The sequence below is a fragment of the Miniopterus schreibersii genome, assembly GCF_964146895.1.
Source record: "Miniopterus schreibersii genome assembly, chromosome: 2".
Taxonomy (NCBI): domain Eukaryota; kingdom Metazoa; phylum Chordata; class Mammalia; order Chiroptera; family Miniopteridae; genus Miniopterus; species Miniopterus schreibersii.
The window spans coordinates 51,087,650-51,106,229 of NC_138102.1; the positions used below are offsets into that span (position 1 = coordinate 51,087,650).

Sequence of the window (18,580 nt, forward strand, 5' to 3'; positions counted from 1 at the left end):
AAAGTTAAATTTATATAAAAAAAGTATTGTCTTAAGTATTTATAATATTTTGTTATGGCTAATATGCTTTACATTGTTATTAAGAGCAGGAACTAGAGTCACACTGCCTGTATTCAAATCCTCGTTCCATTCCTTACTAGCTTTGTTACTTTGGGCAAGTTAATTAACTTTTCCGTGCCTCAGATTCCCCATGTATAAAATAGGGATAATAATGGTACTTCATGAGGTCATTGTAAGGATTCATTTAATTAAGTCACAAAAAGGACTTAGGACAGCTTCTGTTAAAAAATAAATACCAGTAAGTGTTAGTTGTCCTGTTTGATTCATTAAAAACTCATTTAACCAACTTGTGTGTGGGTATGTGCATATATATATGACAAAAATTTTATATATTTGCTCAGTTTACTGCAGAATTAGTTTTGTATATTTTCGGTACATTTATGAATAAATATAAACATGTTTTATATCTTTATTGTAAAGGAAAATGTTAAATATGCTGTGCGCTTGAGGAATTATGGGAGCCGAACAGCCAATGGAGATGGAGGAATGACAACAGTTCAGTGCCCTGATGGTGTCACGTTTACATTCAGCACGTGCAGCTTGAGTAGCAATGGCACAAACCAAACCAGAGGACAGATTCCACAGATACTTTACTATAGGTAGGTGTGTGTATAGAGATCAGGAACTATTTTAAAGTGCTAGAACACACACAATTTACTATCAAGGTAAAAAATGCTAAATGGGTAGTTATAATTAAATTATACAGTGTGTCTTTCTTGCATATAATACTTGTACTAATTCATATTTTAAAAGTCTCATTTTTAAGTGAGACTTTTTAAGTATGTAAATTCAGTTTCACTATAAAGGCGAATGCTTTGAAATGTTTTTGCCATTATTTCTATAATATCTTTGAAACTTTTAGGAACTGGGCATATGTGATGATGTCATTTTTATAATTTGTAGTCTGCAGTTTCAAATTTAAATAGAATGTATTTATTTATTTTTCAAAAATACTTAAAATTGATGATCAGTCAATTCTACCTAAGTACTAGTATTTCCTTGATCCTGTTGTCTAGTCTACAGAATATTTTGATGTCTGTGAATCTAGTCCTTGGGGCCCTAGAATATATAATGATGTATTTCTTATAATATATTTAACAAAAAACATTTCTTATGTAAACAGTAGGAAATAAAAAATGATTATTTGGGATTAAAAAAAACTTTTAAGTATACATTTCTCACTGAGCCTAAATTTTTCTTTTAACAGCTTAGCTAGAATCCTAGGGAGTAGTGCGTACCAATCACCACACTTGTCCTCAACCTGACTTAGCATCAGATCACTAAAGTTGCGTATCACTTTCAGACACTTGCGGTTTCCTTCATAAACAATCTGGAGACACTGCCTAGGCAGTTAGCACAAAATAGTTTCCCTGAATGTAGATTTTCCACCTCTTTTTCTATGTGAAATAGAATAGAAATAACAGGCATTAAATAGCTACATATCAGCAATTGCTGCTGAGATACAAAAGCTTTCTAGTCCTTTCGCCCCAATCATGAAAACTTTCTGTTACTGAGCACTACAATAAATACTACATTATTCTTTTTCTCAAACCGTAAAGACCATGTCATGCACAAGAGAAGGGTTATATATTTCGAAAGCTGGAAAGCCCCTTAAAATCATCTGCTGTCCAAGCTTTATATCTTCTTCAAAATACAATGTTTCAGATATCTTGATTTTTTTTAACCAAGCTTTAATATAGATACACTTAACTTCAATTTAAGAAATAATTAAGTTTAAAAAGATTAAAATCTCTTTACTTTAAATACCATTTTACTCTGGTGGCTCCCAAGGTTATATCTTAGTTTTCATCTCCTCTGAGCCCTAGACTGAATATCCAGGTCCCTCTTTGATCTCTTTATTTGAGTAACAGTAGAAGGAGATGATAGTGGTAGTTATTGTGGGGTGGGTGAGCACTTACTGTATGCCACGCAATGCTCTAAGTGTTTTTACCTGTACTATCTCAGCTAGTCCTCACGGTAACCCCATGATGGTAGGCCCTTTTCCTACCTCTGCTTACAGATGAGAGAACTGAGACAAAGTGGTTAAACAACTTGCCTAAAGGCACACTTCTAGTGAAAGTGTGGTCCTGGGGTTTGTAGGCAGGAAATTGAACAACTCACACTTACCACTATGTCACACATCCACTTTAAGGCTGCTCTAGGTAGTAGGCTGATAGACATCTTAGTTTAATGTATCCAAAATAGTGCTCCCCATCCACAGCTTCAGCCAGACTCCTTGGAGTCCTTCTTATTTATTTATTTATTTATTAGGTTTTAAAAATAACATTTATTTTTTAAACGTTAACATGTGCATATAATAGGAAACTGAAAAACACAAGAAGCAAAGAACAAAGTCATCCATAACCACAAGCAGTTTATAGTCTGACACGTTCTTCTAAGTCCCCTGTGTATCTACACAACTGGAGCTTCCATTTTTATGTAATTGGAGTCATACAGTTACGTATCATGCTTTTTTTATCATGAATATTTACTATTTCAAAGTCCCAAATCTATATGAGTATTTTGATAACCAAGAATACACTACGCGATCTCAGTCTGGAAGGAAAAAAAAATGTAATCCTGCCTTTCTTGGCTACAAAAAATTCATAAAGGACGAAAATAACAAAAGACCTCTAGAGAAAGATAATACCACAGTTACAGTTAAAATACTGCATTCCCTTAATGTTCAATTAAAAATAAGACACAAAGAATATATGTGCATATATGCATAACCCATGGGCACAGACAGCAGTGCATTGAAGGCCTGGAGGGCAGGGGCGGGGGAGGGAGAAAAGGGAGGGGAGGGGGGACAGCTATAGAGTCAACAATAAAAAATAGGACACAAAGCAACAGAGTACACAAAGGATAATCCTTCTAAGGGAATTCATTACTATCTACACTATTAAAATACTAGCAAGGAGGCAAGTTTTGATTGAATTACTTAGTAATGTGTTCCCATAGCACAGCCCAGAGATGCGCAGATGTCAGTGGTTTTGACATCCTCCTTCTCTCATACTTTCTATCGAGTCCTGCTGGCTGTGCTTTGAGAGTGTCATGTCACTCAGTACTTCACAGCCTACTTCAGACCATCTCTCCTGCCTGGATAACTGTCACAGCCTCTGAACAGGCTCCCTCCTTTCCTGCTGCCCTCCTGCGGCCAGTTCTCCACAGCACAGCCACAGTATCTTACCGAGTTCTGCACTTGTTCAGAATCCTCTCATAAGTTTCCATTCCCATTCCAGTATAAAATGTAAAGTGTTACTGTGGCGTACACACTTCACATGATCTGACTTCTGTTTACCTTTCCACCTGCCCCTCTTCACTTTCTCCTCTCATTCCAGACACACCTGTCTTCATTCTGTCCCTTGAACTCATCAGTCTTGTTCCTATCTGAAACTTGATCTTACTGTTCTTTTTGCCTGAGTACTTTTCCGTCACATTTTAAAAAGTACATAATTCAGGCCTTTGTTTAATATCAATTTTATGATTGTCCTTTATTTTATATAAAATAACTTTATGCCCTTATCCAGTTTTTTTTTTCTTTGAAGCCCTGTGACTCCTTGAAATTATATAGTTACATATTTACTTTTTTTAACTTTAACTTTTTTAACTTTAAGTGAGGAGCTCTGATTTAAATGTGAATCCTAGAGTTAGATGGTGTTTTACCTACCATGTAAAATAATCTCATGTATTATTCACATTATAGGAGTGAATTTGATGGAGATTTACAGTCCCAACTTCTGAGTAAAGCCAACGAGGAAGATAAAAACTGTAGCAGAGCTCTCTCTGTGGTAAGCACCGTTGTTCGAGCTGCAAAAGACCTTTTGCACAGAGCTCTTGCTGTGGATGGTAAGACTTTTCTTTTACTTTCTTAATTATCACAGTAGATTAATTATGCACAAAGCTACTGAAGAGGGACCATCTTGTAGAATTCCAAAGTGTTTTGTTCATTATAGATCTGCACATGCCCATACAATCATTTTGGATCAATCATGCTTCATACAGTAACGCAGAATTTTTTAGAATGTTTAAAGGCAATTATCTGGTAATTATTACTTTCTTAGTTAACCTAATAAGAGAAAAACTCTTGATTAAACTGAGTCTGTATCTTTCTTTTTGTAGTTAAAAGCATTTTGTTTTCTCCTTTAAACCTAGTTTTCTTCCTATATGTCCTATTTCCAGTGAGGGTATTGCCATTTACCCAAAGTTTGAGTAACCCTAAATATTTCCCCTAATTCACTTGTCTAAATTGAGTTCTACAAGTTCTTCCAGTGGAAACTCCAGTTTGTATTCTCCATTCTTTCTGTTCTCTCCTAGTTCAGTCTGCCATGGTGCAAGCACATGTCCTCTTTTTCATGGATGGATAACATCCTAATAAACTCACTGCCATCTTTCCCTTATTCCCTGTCTAGTTATCTAGTCACCTTCCACTCTGACAGTAGAGTTATAATTACAAAAAAATCCATGTTACCCACCCCACCTTACTGTTATTTATAACATTTGTTCCTAGCCTAGTTGCACATCAGAATCACCTGGGAAACTTGCTAAAAATGAAGAATATTTGGCCCATTCTAATTAGGAGTTTTGGCTGGGCTAGGAAACTGTATTTTTAAATAAGTGCCTAGCCTGTTTTGATGCAATAGCTGACCTAGAAACAAATATTTGGGAATAATTGATTTGCTTTTAACATAAGGGTCTTTACAATCTAGACTCAACTTATCTTCCACCACGATGTTCTTAGATAAAAATGAGTAAAATATCCATCAACAAAGTGCTTTCTTTGGAAAAATAGAAGGCATTATTGCTTAACAGCAAACATTTTTGGAGTTCTTAATATGTGCAGGAATTGCTCTAAGTATTTTAGGTATATAAATTCACTTAGTCTTTATAACATCCAATGAGGGAATTACTATTATTGCCCTCTTTTATAGATGATTACTGAGGCATGCACAGATTAATTTGCTTAGTGTCAAACATATAGCATGTGTGGCACTAAGAGTAGTGGTTTAAAATCATGACTGTTACTCTAGGTTCTGATCTTGGCTCTATCATTTTACAGATGTGTGATTTCAGGCAAGGTACTTAAACACTGTGTGCCTTGGTTTGTACTTCTAAAAAGGGGGATAATAAGTTTCTTATTGATTAACACATGTGAATAAAGCCCTTATAATAGTGTCAATTCCTTTTTAAGCACTCAGTTGACATCAACTTTAATTTGCTCAAGATAATAGAATATAAGTTTAGTATAGCATATATTCATTACAGTGAAATTACCTTCATTACAGTGAAATTACCTTCTAACTGTAGTTTTAATGCCTTTTTTAGCTGATGACATTCCAGAACTGCTTAGCTCTTCCAGTCTGTTTTCCATGCTGCTTCCCCTTATTATAGCCTACATAGGACCAGTAGCTGCTGCTATTCCCAAGGTGTGTAATTTAATTCTATAACTTTGAATCTTTTTTTAAAACAAAACCTTTTTTTTAAATTTTGTGTCCTTCCTTTAAGAATACTTGAATGTTTGAAGCACGTGGGTTACAGGAAACAAGCAGAGTTAGACATGTTAATTGGTAGAAATTAATTGGTAAACCTCTCTGTGTTATTAGTATTGTTGACTGCATTACTATGCTTACTTATTGGCTTAACATTTGAAGAATTTGGGAATGGGAAATATATTTTATAAATATGATATGTAAGGAAAGCTTAACTTAACTGAGATTTTTAAATTTAATGAGCTTGATGACAAATCTCCATTTTAAATAAAAATAGCAGTATAAAAGGATAGGAGTGTTTTTAAATTGTGAAATATTCAAGACAAGGAAAAATTAATGAACTGTTGATTCTGTGGCATAATTATTGAGTAAAACTTCATTTACTGCAGATCACAAAAAGGCAGAAGTATTCAAAAATACAGACTAGGTTATTTTCATATAACATCTAAGACATCTGTGATAAATCTTTTTTCACATTGAACAAATTTATTGTTAAACACTTAACTAGAAGAAACTCTAGATGGGAATTCTTAATAATAAGGATAACCAACAGTTATAATAATTAATAATTTTAAAGCAACTTTCACATTTATTATCTCATTTAATCATTTTTTTTATACTAGGTTGCTGTAGAAGTCTTTGGCCTTGTCCAACAATTGCTTCCCTCAGTTGCCATTTTGAATCAGAAGTATGCACCCCCTGCATTCAATCCTAATCAGTCAACAGATAGCACCACAGGAAACCAGCCAGAACAAGGCCTCTCTGCTTGTACAACCTCTAATCACTATGCTGTCATAGAGAGCGAACACCCCTATAAACCTGCCTGTGTGATGCACTACAAGGTAGGCTCCAATTTTTAGGGAGAGTTTAAATATAAAACTTGGTTTGATGTCCTATAATGGTATCTTAAAGGATACTTAGCCTCTGCTCAGAAGTATAGCTTCTTTTATAGTATTTATACATAGAGAATCAGAAGATAATTAGGCACTGTCAGATACACAAAAGGGTTTAAGACAAATTTTATCATTAAAGAGTATAGTTTTAAAGGGTTTATAAGAGTTGTTCTAATTTTTTACAAGTAAAGTGCAGTATATAATGCTAAACTGCATAATATATATTTTAGTAGTGGTAGATATAACCATTAAACCTTAAAAATCATACTTTTTGAACTGATATTTGCACTGTAGCCTGAGCTCTGAAAATTTATATACCCGATGTAGGATTTAAAGTACTCTATTAATGGGAGGTTAAAAGTTAACTGCTGTTGCCAGAAAAATTATTTATACAGATTAATGAATGAACTACACATTTTTAATAGTACAAATGAACCTCTTCAGATTTCCTTACCATTCTTTGTGGGCAGCCTGTTTGCTTTCTAAAGTGTAAATAAAAGTGTCTGGGTTCAAAAATAAAAATTTTAAAAATGAAGTACGCTATTATACATAATGTAAAAAATACATATAAAACATTTATAAATATGGAGTATTCAAAATCCTTATTTCTTGCTTTTTAAATTGTATCATGTAAATTAAGGAGAATTGAATTATAAGTTTATGTGCTTGTAAAATATTCAGCTTTTTATTGTAGAATATGGTAAATATATAAAAAGACAAAATTAGTCACCTCATTTATCCATCGTCCTAGATTCAACAGTTACTTATCAATGCTTGGCCTAACCTGTTTCATTTATTCCCCACCCATTTTGTCCCCTCCTAAATTGTTTCAAAGCACATTCATGGATATTTCATTATGTATCTCTAAAATATGAATGCCCATAAAAGATAACCATATTGTCACACTAACAACCCAGTTCCTTCATGTCACCAAATATGCACATTTTAACTGTTTGAAATTGAGTCCAGATAAGATCCATACATTTTGATTGGTTATATCTCTTAAGTCTTTTTTAATATATAGGCTCCCCTCCATATCTCTCCTTTTTTGTTTCCTTGAATTTTATTTAAGAAACTGGATCATATGTCTTTGTTGGATAGGAGCCTCTTCAGCTTGCCTCCTGAGTCCATTAGACACCCTGTGGCTAGCCATAGCATCTTCCCTCTCTGGTAGGGTAAGATATTCCAGGTTCATTTTACACATCTTGCCTCAGATCTGAAACAAGCCATTTTTTCAAAGTACCCTGGTTCCTTTTAAGGATAATGGGTATTTAAAAGCCATATCTGTCACTAGAGATGCTCATTTCTAGAGATGGTCATTGTTTCTAGATATTTATAGTGTCCAGTACTAGTACATTCGCTCACAGATAAACATATGTGTTTATACACACAAGCACTTACTATTTTTATATATGTGTATATATTTATGTCTAGACAAATTTATGTGTACATGTATTGTTTTTTAAAGATAAAATACCTCATAAGTTTGTACCGATGTTGCTAATTCAAAATAAGGACCACAGCCTGGCTGGCATGGCTCAGCGGTTGAGCATCGACCTATGATCCAGGAGATAACGGTTCCATTCCTGGTCAGGGCACATGCCCGGGTTTCGGGCTCGATCCCCAGTAGGGGGCATGCAGGAGGCAGCCAATCAGTGACTCTCTCATCATTGATGTTTCTGTCTTTCTCCCTCTCTCTCTTCCTCTCTCTGAAATTAATAAAAATTTAATAAGGACCACTATATGTTACACCTGAATCTCTTTCTCATACTTCTAGAATTCCTGTTCTCCATGACACTGGAAATATTAGAATTTAAAAATTACTTAATTATTCATTCTCTCTGTGTGTGCGCGCATGTATTTGTGTGTGTATGCGTGTTTGTTTTGTCTTTTGGGTGTATCCCAACTAGGATGAATAGAGAAATAACTGTTTTAAAGGAAGTGAGTATGGCCAATTACTATACTTTAAAATAAGTAGGATTAATCCTTCTGTATGCAGTTATGCCACTAATTAAATATACTTTATTTTTATTTCATACTAGAATTTTAGGAATTGCTTTTAAAATCTTGTTTGCTTTATAATAATTTAAGTAATTATATAGTCTTAAGTCCAATCTATAAAACAAAGTATATTCAAAGAATTCTCTGTCCCTTCTTTCTGTTCCCTCCTTCTGTGACCTAAGGTAGCATTTTATTGTACTATAATATTTTAATTTATCTTTCCATTGTTTCTTTTAGTGTAAGCGTAGACACATATACAGATGCAGTTGAGATGTGTGTGTAGTCATTCCTCTCATTTTTCAACTTTTTATTTCAAAAAATTTTAAACCTGTAGAAAAAAGTAATATGATTTGTAGAATGAACACCCACATGTACCTTTCACTTAGCTACTTCAGGTAACATTTTGCAACATTTATTGTATTTATTTATGCATTTATGTATCTATATTTATCATTACTGAATCATTTTAGAGTAGGCTACAAACATCATTACCCCTCACTTGTTCCTAACAAAAAATGAAGTTTTCCTCAATCCCCAGTTGGGGGCATGCAGGAGGCAGCCAATCAATGAAACTCTCATCATCGATGTTTCTGTCTCTCTCTCCCCCTCTCCCTTCCTCTCTCTGAAATCAATAAAGATATATTTATTTTTTTTAAAAATGAAGTTTTCTGTATAACCACAATACAATGATCAAATTTAGGGAATTTAACATTGATGTAGTGTTATTATGATAATAAATAGTGGTATTATGTCATATTATAAGCTAAACATGTTGCCAGTTGTGCCAACAATGGCATTAATAGCATTTTTTTAAAACCCAGACTTTGGATCCAATCAGACTCATACATTACACTTAGTTTTCAGGTCCCTTTTATCTCCTTTAATCTGAAACAGTTTCTCAGTCTTTGTTTTTTATGACATTGACATTTTTGAAGAATATAATCAGTGGTTTTGTAAAACTATCCTTTTATTTGGATTTGATTGATCATTTCCTAATGCTTAGACTCAGGTTACAAATTTTGGGCAGCAGCTTAGTCACTCGATTAAGGTGATAACTGACAAATTTCTCCACCAAAAATAGCTTCTTTTTTTCCTTTGAAAATATGTGTTGGTAGACATCTAGAGACTAAAAAACACTGTTCCCCCAAAAATTTTCACCCAATGGTTTTAGCATCCATTGGTTATTCTTACCCAAATCCCTTATTACTATAGTGGTTGCAAAATGGTGGTTTTTCAATTTTATTATTCCTTCCAGCGGTCCTATCACAAAGGAGAGTTTTCCCATTTCTTCCACTTTTAAAACTTATTCATTAATTTATTTTATGTGTTTATGGCAGTATGGACTTAATGATTCTTGTTTGCTTAATATTATAATCCTTTGCTGTCATTATTTATTTTGATGCTGAAATTTTGATTTGTCCAGTGAAACTTCATTCAAGTTGTATTCTGTGTCTTTTTGCTGAATTTTCATTAGTTTTTGAGCACTCCTTACTAGTTCCAATCAACGCCATAGAGGTCTTTTCTTCATACCTGTTTTGTTAATGTATGTCACTCTGAATAATGAAACTATTAAGTAAAATTAATGATTTCTTTGCATAATATTGTCTTTATAATAAATCCCCCTGGCATTATATAATCAAAGTACAATATTCAAAAGTTACTTAGAGAAGTTCTTTTTGGATGTATGTGTAGGTTGCTATATGATCAGTTTGATATAAAGGTTATGCTTATTTTTTTATTTGTACTTAATATTTTTGATTTTTTTCCTATTTGACTTGATTTTACTTTTAAAATATGTAAAATATTAACATGGTTCCAGAAATAAAATTTTACAGATTAATATACTCAGAATTATAAGTCCTTTCCCTTTCTCTTCTTTGCTTCTCACTTACTCCAGTAAGTATCCTGGTTTATCCTTCCTGTGTTCCTTTTTGAAAAAATTAGGATGGGTGGAATGGATGGATATGTAGTCTTATTTTCCTTCTTTATTTCAAATAGGTAGCACACTGTATATACTATTCTGTAGTTTGTTTTTTATATTTAACAATGTGTATAGAAATCTCTCCATATCCATTAAAAGAGAGAATTCTCTTTTTTTTTTTTTACAAGTACATAGTACTTCACAGTGAAGTTGTATCACAGTGTATTCATTCAGTCTCATGAGGGTGTGCATTTAGCGTGTTTTCAGTATTTTGAATTTTATTTTGCAATGAATAAGTTGTGCATATGTTTGGGGTTAGTCTTTTTTCATGTTGTTAGAAGTATATCTTCAAACTAAATTTTAGAAGTGAGATTGCTAGGTTAAACAGAGTGAGGAGCCTTGTGTTTCATAGGATTGCTGATTCAGTGTGGATGCATATTTACTTTTGCTAGATGTTGACAAATTCCCTTACACAGAGTTTTGCGTACCCATCAACAATGAAAGAGAGTGCCTGTTTTCTCACAGCCTCCCTAATAGAGTATATGTTTAAATTTTGGGCTGTTTGCCAACAGAATGAGAGAAATGGTATCTCAGTTGAGTTTTAATTTAGTTTTATGTTATTATGAACAAAGGTGAACTTTTTATTTAAATGGAGAATTTTTAAAATCCTTTACTAAAAATGTTTGCCTTAGTTCTAGGAAATTTTTTTAGATTAATAGTATACTTAAGAAATTGTTAAGGCTCATGTTATATTCTACAACTAATTCATAGTTTGCTATTTGACATGGACCTGCTTAACTGTAATTTGACTACCATGAAGGAATTCTCTCTTTGATGGTGGTGACAGAAGCTTAAAAGTGGCATTTAAAGTACATGTAATTATTTGCCCTTATAAACTCGTATACATAGTAAAACTTTAGGTTACGAAAATACAAAAATCTAGGTTTTTATCGTGTATGTGTGTGTGTGTTTATATTTTCATAATATATGAAGATTTTTTGCTAATTAAAACAAACATTTGTAATAGATACTATGAATGCTAGATAACCTAAAAGTGACTAAAACCTTACATTTTAGTAATTTCTTCATATTCCATTAATATATCTATATTTTATAGGTAAAATTTTATTTTAATTTGTCGACTTATATTCCTTAAATGTATATTTTCTGAAATGGAAAATGTATTATATAAGTAAACTTTTCCACATAAAAATCAGATAGCTGAATGTGTGTGGATCTTAAGTAGCTTTGTAATATTTTTTATAATGATAGTGTATATTTACAAATATTTTTTTAAAATATGTCTTTATTGATTTCAGAGAGAGGAATGGAGAGATAGAAACATCAGTGATGAGAGAATCATTGATTGCCTGCCTCCTGCACGCCTCCCACTGGGGGTCGAGCCCGCAACCTCGAGCATGTGCTCTGACCGGAAATCGAACCGTGATCTCCTGGATCATAGGTCAATGTTCAACTGCTGAGCCATGCCAGCCGGGCTACAAATATTATTCATGTAATATCAGCCCAGTGTTAAGTAGAAAGCAATAGGTATTGCAAGTGGGGAGTAGGCACAGTTCATATTGAACATTAATACCGTGATTTCTGATCATATTAATCTATTAGTTCCCTACTTAAAAATTATTTTACAAATACGTTGAAAGCATCATATGTGCAGTATGACGTCCTCTTTTTAAGAGAAAAAGCAAAAATCTAATTCTTAACAAATGCAAGTATCCTGTTGTCTGCTGACCTCAGGTAACATTTCCAGAATGTGTACGATGGATGACCATCGAGTTTGACCCTCAGTGTGGTACTGCACAATCAGAAGATGTCCTCCGTTTGTTGATTCCAGTCAGAACTATTCAGAATTCAGGATATGGACTAAAATTGACATCTGTTCATGAAAATCTTAATTCCTGGATAGAATTAAAGAAATTTTCAGGATCTTCTGGGTGGCCTACTATGGTTTTAGTGTTGCCAGGTAAGTCATTTTTTCTCTTCTGTTTTTCATGGTAAAATATATGCATTTATGATCATTATGTTTAGTGAGGGTAAATCATTGAAAATGTTTATTTAAGTTTTAAAAGAATTTCTTCAAGACCTACTATGTATCTGGATTGCAGTTGAGAAGCAAAGAAAACTCTGGGTAAGGGGTGGCATATCGTGACCAAATTTTAGAAGAGAGAATGGAAGCAGAGAGTTAATATTGAGGAGTGGCTGTCTATAGTTGGGATCAAACTATAGAAAAGTAGATTAGACTTTTTCCCAGTAAGTGGTAAATCTCAAGAACTTACTAAGAACACCTTCCTTTCAAGGAAATTGGTGAATCACGTAGCCTACTGAGTTACGTTGAGTTATTGTTCTTAGTCCTTTATGTGCCTGCATGTGCTCGTGAACAAATACGTGTGTGCGTGCGTGTGTGTGTGTGTGTGTGTGTGTGTGTGTGTGTGTGTGTGTGGTGTGAGAGAAAGAGAATGAGATCACTCTTGTTACTGCTGTTACTGGTGTTTTTCTGTAAAAAAGTTTGTAACTAAGCTTTTAAAAGTATATGTAGTCTATTGTGTTTTTAACCAACCAACCGTAACTATTCTTATAATCCCCCAAACTAATAGCCAGTTTGAATTCAGAGGCTTTTTTTCTTCTAGTCAGACCTGTTTTATTTGTGAAGACATCAAAGTCAAATACCAGGGTAGAGAATTGTTCTTTAGTAATTGACAGGTAATTAGGTGCTCATGTAACTTAAAGGTAGGATGTTTGATTAAGGCAAATTTCATATAAAGAAAAATCTAACAGTTCACTTGGGATGGTTCCATTGTTTCTAGTGTTCTTTTAGCACAGGTTTGTTCAAGTAGATAGAGGAACCCTTCCAAAATGACTAGGCTTTTAGAATCTGATTTGTTTTGCTACCTATCTTGAGATGGATAAAATATAAAAGTTGTTTCAGGTTTTGAATTTAATGTTAGCTTTTTTTCTTAGGAAATGAAGCCCTTTTTTCATTGGAGACTGCATCAGATTATGTGAAAGATGACAAAGCTGCTTTCTATGGTTTCAAATGTTTTGCAATTGGATATGAGTTTAGCCCTGGACCTGATGAGGTAAGAATGAATTATCATCTCATTCTGTTAAGGTAAATTGTGTTTCTAAGTGCTGTTATTTACTTAAATTTATTTTCTGCCTATATTTAAGAAGTCTGAAATTTATTTTAAGCTAGAGTATATACTTTAAAATATTTTGTAGTTTAATTGTGTGCAGTAGTTTGTTTTTGCTGCTTTTAATACATGAAGAGGATGGAGTCAGTGTAACATGACCCAGCCTTTGAAGACTTAGTGTGATTGCGTCTTTTCCAAACCAGCTCAAAAGTGGTTAACATTTCTGAATAAATAACTGAACCTGATTTCACAATGAGACCAACTTAATAACTCTTCTAAATGTTTTAAATCATACAATAAAATAAAATCAAGGTGAAAAATGATCATGTTACCTCAAAGGAATGAATGAAAAATTCTTTGGATGATGAACCTGTTGGCCAAAACCTTATAACCAGCATAAGACATAATATTGAATCTCTTCTACTCTTAATTTAACCGTTAGCTAACACATGCTTCCTTCCAGTTTCAAAAGTTACACTTGAATGCAAGACACATTTGTTGATTACTCACATTATCTTCTAAATATTTTTTAAAGCAGCTGATACATTTTTGCAATTCTACAGGGAGTCATTCAGTTGGAAAAAGAATTAGCCAATCTTGGTGGGGTTTGTGCAGCAGCTTTGATGAAAAAGGATCTGGCACTTCCTATTGGTAAGTCTGGTCAAGTACTAGATGTTCGTTTATGATTTTTTATTTTTTATTTTAGGAATAGAATATGCTTATTATAGAACATTCTGAAAATAGATTAGCAAATGAATTTCCTAGTCACATACACTCATGAGCAATAACTGCTTAATATACTGGTAGTTTGGGATTTTTAAAATGGAGACTGAAGAGTATACTGTAGTCTTATTAATTCATACACACACACACACACACACACACACACACACACACACACACACGCCCCCCTCCTTACCCACATACATGCTATGTGCCAGGCACTGGTTTAGGCACTGGATGTATAGTATAAAACCAAAAGTTTGAGATACTTCTTAACTATTCTAGTGGACATATAAAGTAGACAATTTGAACTCATTGTTTGGAATTCAGGGAACAAGTCAATGAAAATGTCATTTGAACACAGATGATACTTAAATACATGGGACCATACGAACAATGAGCTAGGAGGAGAATGCAAATGAGAAAGACAAGAGCCCAGGATTAAAGCTGGGAACTTGCCAGAATTTCAAAGGTGGACAGAATAGGAAGAAGAAAACTGCAAAAAAATTGTGAAGAAGCAACAGCCAATGGGTTAGGAGTTAAACCAAGACAGTGGATATTTACAGGATTTTCAAATGCTGCTGAGAAGTCAAATAAAATCTATCCTTAGATTGAAAAACCTGCTAATTATATACCCAATAAGAAATGTGTCAGTAAGCCCTGGCTGGTGAAGCTCCATTGGGTCGTCCTTTGCACTGAAGGGTTGCTGGTTCTCTTCCCAGTCAGGGCACATGCCTGGGTTGTGGGCTCAACCTCCATTAGGGAGCATGCAGGAGGCAGCAGATCAATGTTCCGCTCTGGAATCGATGTTTCTCTCTCTCTCCCCACCTGTCTTTCCCCCTCCCTCCTCTCCCCCCTCCCTTCTCCCTCTCTCTCTAAAAATCAATTTTTAAAAATCTTTTTAAAAGAAATATATCAGTAAAATGAGAGAGATAATGCCTTTTAGAGTAGAAAGAGAATGGAAAGTGAGGAAGGGGATCAAGGCTGAATATAGATAGCTCTTTGGAAGAGTTTTCATGTGAGGCAGAACAGAGAAATGAGGCAATGGCAGAAATGGTACCTCTTTATATGATTTAAATTTGTATAATATGTAAGTTGATTTATAATCAAGATGGCAAAGATGAAAATAAAATTTAAAATACTTATTCTATGGTGTTTAAACATGGTTTAACATTTTATTTCACCATATTTGGGGAATAAAACGTATTATTTTTTCCCCCCCAGTGCTCATCCCCAAAAGTTCATCTGTATCTCTTTCCTCGGAGACTATCTTTCCCACTTGACCCTTTCTTTCTTCCCTTCTCTTTCTCTACTCTTTTTTCCTCTCTATTTACTTTCCCCTTCTGCTCCCTTTCACACTTCTCAATTCCCTTGTTCCTACTTAATATTGATATATATATAACACCTATATGTTATATATATGAGGAAACAGATATAGCGTATATAACATGTATGTAACATGTATATAACACGCATGTATATATGTTATATATATGAGGAAGGAAATGAGGTATCTTTTCTATTCATATGAGGAAAACTGGTACAATGTCTTTGGAGGAAATTTGTGAATAACTTCAAATTTTACATGCTTATACTTTTTGATGTAGCAATTTTATACATATTTGCACAAATGCTTAAAAATGTTATAAGATAGATTAATATAACAGTGCTTGTTATTGTAATACCTTGAAGTAATCAAAATGTGTATCAATTGGAAACTGGTTAAATAAGTAGTGTACATCCATACATTGTGAAGTAATGTACATCCATACAGCTGTTAAAAAGCAACAATGAAAAAATATGTCCTGACCAAGAAAGATGTCCAAATTATATTAACAGAAGAGCAAGTTGCAGAAGAGGGTCCTATTTTTGCCAGCATTATCTTATATATGTATAAATAAATAAATAAATAAATACACACACACACACACACACACACACACACACACACACACACCCCCGTGGGTATGTTGACACATACATACATAGATTTGTTATTTGTAACAAATTTCCTAGAACAATACATAAGAAACTGTTGACATTATGTTTGGGAGGGGGTTGGTGGCAGAATTATTCATTCTGTACCTTAGTATAATTTGAATACTTTCCTTTGAACATGTATTACTTCAGTAGTAATAGTTTGTAAATTATACTATGAAAGAAAATTCAGTAAATAAAATATGTTCTACATTAAGCAGTAAAGGAGAAAATGACTAGAGGATACAGTCACCACCTCCTTTTTTCCTGCAAGTTACTGTTGTTTACTAAAAGTGTAGCTTCTTTATAAGCTAACCAAAATAAAAAGGCTCAGATTCTGAATAATCAGTTTCCTCATGTTTTTTTGTAAAGAAGTAAATACTCAAAATTACACATTTATATGCATAGGTATAGTATAAATCTTTTACAAATCACTCGATGCATTTTGAATATTATTTTGAGAATTATGACTTATATTCACACTGAAAATTACATTTTAAAATGTAAACCACTGAGATTTATCCAGAATGATGACAGTTCTTTTCAATCTGGAATATCAGAATTGTGAAAAAAAAAGTATAAAGAATGCAAAAGACTAGACAGTTAAATGAAGTATTGATATACTTTAGTAAAACCTCTCATTTACACAGCAGGTAATGAATTAGAGGAAGATCTTGAAATTCTTGAAGAGGCTGCATTACAGGTATTGTCCCAAACATTGTATGAATAAAGTTTGCACATTAATTAAAACCAGTATATTCACTTAGAGCAACCTTATTTTTCTTGAAAATAGGACTCATTCATTAAATACTTTATTCTATTCATTGGTGGTTAAAAAGATAAATAACTTAAATTTCTTCCCCTTGATGGGAAAGACTCATGTGAGCCCTTGCTTGGTGGATGTTAACAAAGGTAAATCCTTTGGGAGAAAGATCTACCAAGTGCCAAGGGTGTTAGGGAAGGCATTGCAGAGCTATGGGCATGTAAAGTTTTATTGACCCGTTAGATTAAGGGATAATGAAGTGTTAGTAATTTAAATAATATCCACAGAACACTCTGTAGTTTACAATATCTTTATTATCTATTTTTGTAGTTACACTTTGAGGTCAGTATTATCTCTTGTATCGTACGTACAATTGCAATTAACCAAAGTTCAGAAAAGTTGTGCAACTTGTCTAAGAATTCAGCTAACTGGGAAATAAAGGCTAGTATCTAGGTCTTCTAATACCTGTGACTAGTGGTTTATATTGCATTTCCTGAGATAAATTGATCATAGCAGTAATAATAAAAACAAACATTTATTTTATCTTAATTTTATCAAGTACTATTTCAAACACTTTGCAAAGTTTTAACTAATTTAGTCCTCACAACAACTCTATGAATTTGACTCTTATCTCCATTTACAAATAAGGAAACTGAGGCAAGGAAAATAAGTAATGTGCCCAGATGTCACACATCTAATAAACAACTGGGCTAGAATTTGACCTCTGGCAGTTCGGTGACAAAGCCCATGACCTTGATCACTATGCTTTAATCATAGAGACCCATAGTGTCCTCATAATGTTAAGAAACCAGCTTTTGTTTTTGTTTTTAAAAAAGTTAAATCTTTGTACCTTAAGATACAAAAATAAAAATTCAACAGACATTTAATAAACACAATATTCTAGTTAAGGAGAACCATCACAAAGCTCATACATTATAGGGCTTATTATAGTTTATAAAATGTCACTTAGGCCAGATATAAAGAGATCTTTATTATCGCAATAGTGCTGCTGATCAATAAAAGAAATAAAGTCCCAAATTGCCCACCTTTTTGGCATGTAAGGTAGTTGTGGTGGTGGTCTAACATGTATTAAACACCTTCTACTTCTTAGGCAATGCAGTGTGCATTTTATATGTGTCATTTAATTTAAATTTCATAACCACAGAAGTTAGGTGTTATTTGGTCACCAGTTTATACATTTTACAGATTTAGGCAGGTCTGTAACTTGTTAGCTCATGAGAACACACCTATAACTTGTCCAAAGCCACAATTCAAACTCAAATCTGTTTGATTTTAAAGATCATGATTTTTGAAATTGCATAGCTTGTAGGATGCAAATTGTATAAATTTGATAGTACTGCAATATAATCCTTTTCTATGAAAAATACTTTGTTTTTAAACTTATTATATAGTCATTTAAAAGCTTCTAGAGTTTTCAGCATTTAAAGCAGGTCTTTCTAAAACATAGCTTTACTTGTCAGATAGGTGAGAACTAAAATTTCAGTTTTATATGCTTCTTTTTCTTCACTTCAGACAGGCTTAGACAGACTAATGCAATTTATGTACAGCCACAGTCAAGCTTCCATCTACTTTTTGCCCAAGTC

General features: G+C 33.4%; 1 protein-coding gene across 19 annotated transcripts in view; it reads left to right on the forward strand.

Moving 5' to 3' along the window:
* MYCBP2 (MYC binding protein 2) overlaps positions 1-18,580 on the forward strand; it is a 256,028-nt gene that overhangs the window by 135,633 nt on the left and 101,815 nt on the right. For 11 of the 19 annotated variants that reach the window (XM_081128620.1, XM_081128638.1, XM_081128623.1 and 8 more), the window contains exons 37-44: positions 481-659; positions 3,767-3,909; positions 5,386-5,486; positions 6,173-6,391; positions 12,120-12,345; positions 13,341-13,459; positions 14,077-14,164; positions 16,864-16,916. In XM_081128620.1, the coding sequence (XP_080984746.1) occupies positions 481-659; positions 3,767-3,909; positions 5,386-5,486; positions 6,173-6,391; positions 12,120-12,345; positions 13,341-13,459; positions 14,077-14,164; positions 16,864-16,916 (1,128 nt within the window). The remainder of the gene's footprint in view (positions 1-480; positions 660-3,766; positions 3,910-5,385; positions 5,487-6,172; positions 6,392-12,119; positions 12,346-13,340; positions 13,460-14,076; positions 14,165-16,863; positions 16,917-18,580) is intronic. The other 8 variants (XM_081128631.1, XM_081128634.1, XM_081128632.1 and 5 more) reach the window with 1 other exon arrangement.